Below are 7,906 nucleotides of genomic sequence, written 5' to 3'. Positions count from 1 at the left end.
TAGCACCTTTGTAATATCCTTCGAAAATGTCAACTAACACAAACAATCCATTTACCATTTTTGGTTACTCTAACCCCAGCCGGATCCTAATATCATGTATTTTTCTTAAACTACACATGTTAGACCCCAATAAGGTATAACTGAGATGGGTGTGACCAATTCTACATACCTCTGTTACTGTTGAAGGTAAGTCACAATGCTTATATTTTTCTGCCGGAGTTGAAAATACCGATAATCTTCATTAACTGGGTACCTCGTACCCTTCTCATCTTGCTCCTTTTACTTATTGATGATTGTATCTATCTTCTAAATCTCTCATTGCCTTTCACCATAGAGGTGGATAGATATTTGTGACTTAAGGCTCCTTATCAAGAAGCTTACACATCTTAGTACACACCTATTCTGCTGAAGACCACACATTTATCCATCATAAGAATGACAAAATCGAGTTCCTCTAACTCAATTCTTCCACCGCTACATTCAATTTCTTACCAACTGTCTTTCTGGATGTAAGCATCGTTGTATTATGAATAAGATAGAGTTTAGGAGTTTGAATTCTTACAACTGAGCTCTACCACACGATCTAGAGTAAGAAGAAAGAGTAGCAGTCCTAAATGCCCTGTAGCCTCCTTCTTATAAGTGTGATGCACAACACACCCATAAACAAGACTCTACTAGATACGGCTTGTAGACTCCCTAGGACAGAACTGCTCTGATATCACTTTTGTCACGACCAAAACCGATGGACCGCGACGGGCACCCGGTACCTTACTCAACTGAGTACCAACATAACGTATCTTTTCATGTATTACTATCATAGATAACAGAGCCGGAAAGCTACCATGAGATAAGTAGAATACAACATGTAATACCAACTTATACATAAGACATATAGGCCTGTAAGACCAAAATAACCACTCGTACACTGAACATAGGCCGACAAGGCCATAGAATCTTTTACGTACATGACATCTGTCTATAAGCATCTAAGGATACAAAATTTTCATAAAGGTCGGGATAGAGTCCCGCCATACCAAACAATAGTCGTCTAAATCATACTAACCAAACAAGCAACTCCGAAGCAAATAGAGCACACCAACATCTTCCGCTGAGCTGATAGCCTAGTTGGAGGGCTCTTAATCTGTCTATCGGGACCTGCGAGCATGAAACGCAGCGTCCCCAGGCAAAGGGGACGTCAGTACAAATAATGTACCGAGTATGTAAGGAATAAAAATCAGTAAATAATAGACATGAGAGGAACATGGAGTAAGAGACTCGACATGTACGTTTGCATAGCTTTGTGAATCATTTCATTTTTAATAATGTCATACATATGCATATAAATGTCATACTATGCATAGGTATATGCGTTCATAACATCATCAAGCCTCTGAGGGCATCCCATCATATCATTTCGGCCACTGTGGGCAAATCATCAATGTATACTAGCTGATCAGGTGGTGGTGCGTATATAATGCCATAACCTTTTCCATATCCCATATGCATATATATACATATATATATATGCGTATATAACGTCATCTGGTCATGGGTCAATGTGCATATATAAATGCATGAAAAGCATATGAAATACGTCAATAAAATCTCTCAGTACGTCATGAGACCATTATGCCTCTGATTAATATCATGAAATAAACTTTACCAACTTACGTATTTTTGAGACCCATGAATAGATGATAAAATAATATGACACATGGGGAATCAAGAACATAAGCATCTCTAGTATTTCTATGAATAGAGTCATTTATGGAAGTTGTGCATTTGCTCATTTCGTTCGTGTCGTATAGATCATACCAAAAAGAAATAAGGGATAGCCTTAACATACCTGAGTCGATTCTCTTGACAATCCCTCTAACATACGTTAACTTCGACAAAACATGTGACAACAAGATCAGAGTAGGGAAAAATTCGTTGCTTAAAATACTAAGAATTCTCGTTTGATTCCTTGGAGATGCTGTGAAATCTTATATGAACAGTTGAAGATCCGTACTTAGCATTTGCTATATGACTTGCATTTGAAAGTTAGGTTTTGTAACATACAAACATTTCTGTTTTGAATGCATATCATAATGGAATTGTGACTTGTGTATTTTAATAATGGACATGACTCACGTTTTATGTGTCTATCTATTATTAAATGGAAATGACTCACTTTCTTTAAGAATTGCCACATAACTTAGTTACTTTTGAGTCATAATTCTTTGATTCTTTAGCTGCCACGTTACTACACTTTCAACTTATACAAATTTTCACCCCTTCTCCTTAATCAATTTATTAATCCCCCACTAATTCAATAATTAACCAATTGCCCTCATACATAAGAATTATCTCAATTTACTTAAAATACTACTCACTTTTAACATACCTTATACACCTTACTATCATGGTCATGTGGTACCTTGTATGGCACTAGTCCATAAATACGGGGTATTATAGCTTGGACCATATTTTATCTCAAAATGACAAACTTCGACGAAACTCATTTTCTTCGATTTGCTTACCTTCTCACCTTACTTGTTTGAAATAGCATAATACTTATAACCTCAAAAATAATCTCATTTTCGAGCTTATGTCGATTAACTTACGACGAAACTTCAACGTCGAAAATGCGGAATGTAACACATAGCCACCCCTAGTACTTCTATGAGTAGAGACATTTATGAAAGTTGTGCGTTTAATCGTTTTGTTTGTATCATATGGATCATGCCAAAAAGAAAGAAGGGATAGTTTTAACATACTTGAGCCGATTATCTTGGCGATCCCTCTAACCCACGTCAATCGCGACTAAACACGTAACGACGATATCGAAGTAGGGAAAAATCCGTATGATATTTTTGAGAAAGATCATACCGTACTCCCTTAGAATCGCAAATCTCACGCTACTATCATATTATGAAATTTCATATGAATTGTTTTGAAGCTCCATCGCTACTTTACCAAACATAACATTACCCCTTAATGAGGTAAGAAGACCTCTTATAATGGTGGGTTTGTGGGCCCCACTTATAAGGATCATTTTCCAAAATCCCCCTAACATGCCACCTAGCCCTATAGCCCAAGAGTCACCATTTTGATTTTTGGTCCCAAATTCCTCTTGCTGCCATGTGAGGATGGTGTCCCCTTAAGCTTTATCCACAAAATTCAATTACATGTTAATCTCTCACTTAAAAATCCAATAATTAACTAATTACCCACATAACTAAGAATTATCTCAAATTACTTAAAATACTACTTACTTTTAACATACTTTATACAACACCTTACTGTCATGGTCATGTGGTACCTTGTATGGCACTAGTGCATAAATACCGGGTATTATGGCTCGGACCGTATTTTATCTCAAATTGACAACCTTCGACGAAACTCATTTTCGTTGATTCGTTTACCCTCTAACCTTCACGACACTTACTTCTGTTATAAATAGAATAAATGCTTATAACCTCAAAAATAATCTTATTACCGAATCTATGTCGATTAACTTACGACAAAACTTTAACGTACGAAAACGCGAAATGTAACACAATATTTATAACCTCAAAATAATCTTGTCCTTGAACTGATGTCAATTATCTTACGGCAATTCCAACGTACACTACTACGGGGTGTAACATCATCGTAATACTGTGAGGTGCAACACGATCACCTTGCCATGTTGCATCAATACACACCCAAGTCCAATCCTTGAAGCATAACAATATACCACAAACCCATCTGTACCCACTTGTAGGGTCAACACCGGTGTCGTAGTCAATCTTGATTTCAACTCTTGGAAGCTCTTTTCACAAGCATCTGACCATTGGAACTTAACTGCCTTCTGCTTCAATTTAGTCAATGGGGAGGCAAGAGTATAGAACCCCTCCATAAACCTTTTGTAATACCCAGCTAAGCCCAAGAAACTGCAAATCTCTGTTGGAGCTGTAGGTCTAGGCCAATTCTTCACAGCTCCAATCTTCTGAGGATCAACCTTAATTCCTTCTCTGGAGACAACATGACCAAGAATGTGATAGATTCAAGCTAAAATTCACACTTCAAAAACATCGCATACAACTTATGCTGATACAAAGTCTGCAGAACTGCCCTGAGATGATCGGCATGGTCCTCTCGACTTCATGAATATACAAGAACATCATCAATGAACACTGTCACAAAGGAGTCATAAAAAGTCTTGAAGACTCGATTCATAAGATCCATGAAAGCTGCCAGGGCATTTGTTAGCCCAAAAGACATCACAAGAAATTCAAAGTGCCCATACCGGGTCCTGAAAGCTATTTTCGGAATATCTTGCTCCCTAATCTTCAATTGGTGATACCCGAATCTTAAATAAATTTTGGAGAAGTACTTAGCACCCTGCAATTGATCAAACAAGTCATCTATCCTTGGCAGTGGGTACTTATTCTTGATCGTGACCTTGTTGAGCTATCGGTAGTCAATACACATTCTCAGTGACCCATCTTTCTTTCTTACAAAGAGGACCAGTGCGCCCTAAGGCGACACACTCGGCCAGATGAAACCCTTCTCTAACAAATTCTTCAACTGCTCCTTTAGTTCCTTCAATTTTGTCGGTGCCATTCAGTAGGGTGGAATAGATATAGGCTGCGTGCCTAGAATCACATCAATCCCAAAATCAATCTCCCTGTCTGGTGGGATCCTTAGGAGCTCATCAGGAAGGACCTCCGAAAATTCATTCATAACTGGCACATACTCAAGTGTAGGTGCCTCAGCATCGGTGTCTGTAACCCAAACCAAATGGTAAATACACCCCTTGTTGATCAACTTTGTGGCCTTAAGATAGGAAATAAACACACCCTTCGACACCACATCATCCCCTTTCCATTCAATAAGTGGCTCATTTGGAAATTCAATCTTAATAGTTCTGGTTCAACAATCAAGCTTGGAAAAACATAGATAAAGCCAGTCCATCCCCATTATTACATCAAAATAAACCATACCCAATTCAATGAGATCGGCCATGGTATCCCAACCACACACCGTGACAACACAATCCCTATAAACCCGTGCGACCACAATCGACTCACCAGTCAGAGTAGATACAGAGAACGTCTCATGGAGCTATTTCGGTTATATCCCAAATTCCATAGCAATATAGGGAGTGGCACAGGATAAAGTGGAACCAGGATCAATAAGAGCATATACATCATGAGATTGGACAGTTAATATACCTATGACAACATCTGGAAAAGCCTCCGAACTCTGATGACCCCATGGCATAGAAACGATTGGGTCCTCCCGATCTCTGTCCACCACCCCTAGCTGCACCATGCCCGGCGGGTACTGGAGTGCCTCAAGCTGGAGGAGGTGCTACAGATGCAGTAGCTACAGAACTGGTTGGATGTGCCATACCCCTGCCCATACTCTGGCGGGACGAACGACAATCCCTCTAATTGTGACCCCTCATACCGCACCCGTAGCATATGGGTAGGTCTATGTAGCAGAACCCTAAGTGCATATTCCCACACCTAGGGCATGGGGGCCTCCGCTGCTGCTGGAATCTCCCACCAGACCGACCTTGCTGGTAGGATCCCCTGTTGCCCTGACCGGGCCTAAAACAACTACACTGCTACTGTCTGGGCCCTAATGGCTGAGCACTGACTAAAGACTGAGCAAAGGACTGGGGTGGCTCTGATGACCCTCCCCTAAAAGCCAACCTGCCACCACCACCACCACCAGAAGAACCACTAAAGTTTCCCGCGGACTGGGCCTTATTGCTACCCTCTCGCTCCATTTTATTCTTTAATTTACGGGTATCTGTGGCTTGAGCAAATATCACCATCTTCCCATAGTTCACATCAGAATTCAAGGCAGCTGTAGCGGCCTTATTAATAACCAAGGGGCTGAGGCCCTGCACAAACAAGCGCACTCTAGCCTTCATAGTGGGCAACATGTAAATAGCATACTTGGACATGCGCTCGAATCTCATATGGTACTCCCACACACTCAGGTTACCTTGCCTCTGATTTTCAAACTCAGCGGCACGGGCTGCCTTAGTCTCGGCAGGCAAGAAATGATCAATGAAGGCATCAGCAATCTCACTCCACCTCGCTGGAGGGCTCCCCTCCTCATGGGACTCCTCATACAGCTCAAACCAAGAATATGCCACCTCTTTCAGGCGGTAGGAAGCTAACTCCACTGCTTCCATCTCAGTAGCACATATAACTCAGAGAGTCTTGTGCATCTCATCAATGAAGTCCTGGGGGTCCTCCTCGAGATTAGTACCCGTGAGCACTGGAGGATCTAACTGAAGAAACTTGTTCACCCTAGAAATAGCAGAATTCCCTGGCTGACTGGAAGAAGTAGGTGCAACATTCAATCTCTGGACCTGGGATGCCACTATCTGAGCCAACATCTGTATGGCTCCCTTAAGGCCCCCCTCAAAAACACTGGGATCGGAATCTGGGGCTGGAGATGGAACTGGAATATCAGTTGGAGGAATCGTTGCACCCACAGTAGGTGTAGGAATTGGTGCAGTCTGAGCAGGAGTAGTAGAATCAGGGGGTGTAGTAGTTGGGGGAATATCCTCACCCCTTAGGTGCTCACCCGCATCATCAAGTATAGAATAAACTTCCACTCCTGGGGTGTCATTGGCTCCTTGGCCAGTTCTCGCCTTCTTCCTAGGCATCATGTACTGAAAATTAGAGCAATGCATGAGTTAAAGGAGGAACAGTCTTACAATTAGCTCTATTGCACGACCTAGAACATCAAAGAAGGGTGTTATTCCTAAATTCCCAAGTAGCCTCCTAATTATAGATATGGTCGACAACACACCGATAAGAAGGACTCTGCTAGACATGGCTCCGAAACATCCTAGGACACTTTAAAACCTTAGGTTCTGATACCATGTTTGTCATGTCGCGACCTCGGGGAGCGCGACCGGCATTCAACCGAGATAACCTGGCCAAGCAAGCCTACTAGATACCTTATACCCGAACTTACCCATGAATAAAGAGAAGATATAATTCATCAATTAGACCATGAGAAGATCATGTGAGCAACATCAATCCATTACCATTGGTTACGTCATTTATAAGTCTCCAAAATATTACATTACACATTCATAGTTTCGAAGTAGAAATATGTGATGCAATTACAACATAATTAGTTTGACTTTCCCAACACCAATATACAACCCACACTATGTCTACGGAGCCTCTAACGGATACATAAGAGTACTATGATAGTGCCACCAACAAGTTACCGGCTATACCTCAAAACATATTACACAAGGAACAAAAGATACGCAACCCCGAAATAAAGTGGGGCTCACCAAGTGAGCTGGAAAGAGGGTGTACCGCTATCACTGATCAATGCTGCCTGCTATGGAACCACCTGTATCCATTAAAGATGCAGCGCCGACCGCAAAAGGGACGTTAGTACATATGGAATAGTACTAGTATGCAAGATTAAACACCCTCTCAATAGAACGAGTAACAATACAAGGATAAACAATCATAGGAGCAATGGAATCCTCAAATAATACCAAAGCATCAAGTTAGGAGCAAGATACGTTTTCAAGTAAATTTCAATATTTTAGGTTGGGAGATCTTTAGTACCAATATATCACAATGATGCTAGCACAGAGTCTGATCATGGCCCGATAGGCTAGGCCGTCTTACCCAAATACATCCAATCACAATCACAATCACCACCATGTGCGCGACATGTCGTCCAATCTCGACCCGATCGGGTAGGCCGTCTAATCACAATGCCATGTGGATCGACATCACCCTCTGCTAGCAATCATCTCATCCTAATTAAGGGGAATAATCTCAACACATCAATCTCATCACATTTAAGGGGAATAATCTCAATGCATCAATCTCATCCCATTTATGGGGAATATTCTTAACACATTAGTATGGGGATTTAT

At 41.1% G+C, this 7,906-nt stretch overlaps 1 protein-coding gene across 1 annotated transcript; it reads right to left on the bottom strand.

Annotated features, from left to right (window-relative positions):
- Positions 1-3,631: 3,631 nt before the first annotated feature.
- LOC138909189 (uncharacterized) lies at positions 3,632-6,178 on the bottom strand. Its single transcript, XM_070200378.1, has 4 exons — positions 5,604-6,178; positions 4,724-4,894; positions 4,455-4,622; positions 3,632-3,998 (listed from the first exon to the last, which is right to left on the bottom strand). Exons 1-4 carry the CDS (start codon positions 6,176-6,178, stop codon positions 3,632-3,634), a joined length of 1,281 nt encoding a protein of 426 aa, XP_070056479.1.
- Positions 6,179-7,906: the final 1,728 nt, after the last annotated feature.

Source organism: Nicotiana tomentosiformis, chromosome 1 (assembly GCF_000390325.3).
Source record: "Nicotiana tomentosiformis chromosome 1, ASM39032v3, whole genome shotgun sequence".
Taxonomy (NCBI): domain Eukaryota; kingdom Viridiplantae; phylum Streptophyta; class Magnoliopsida; order Solanales; family Solanaceae; genus Nicotiana; species Nicotiana tomentosiformis.
The sequence above is the reverse complement of the archived record's forward strand: the minus strand, read 5'-3'. Positions and strand labels throughout refer to the sequence as shown.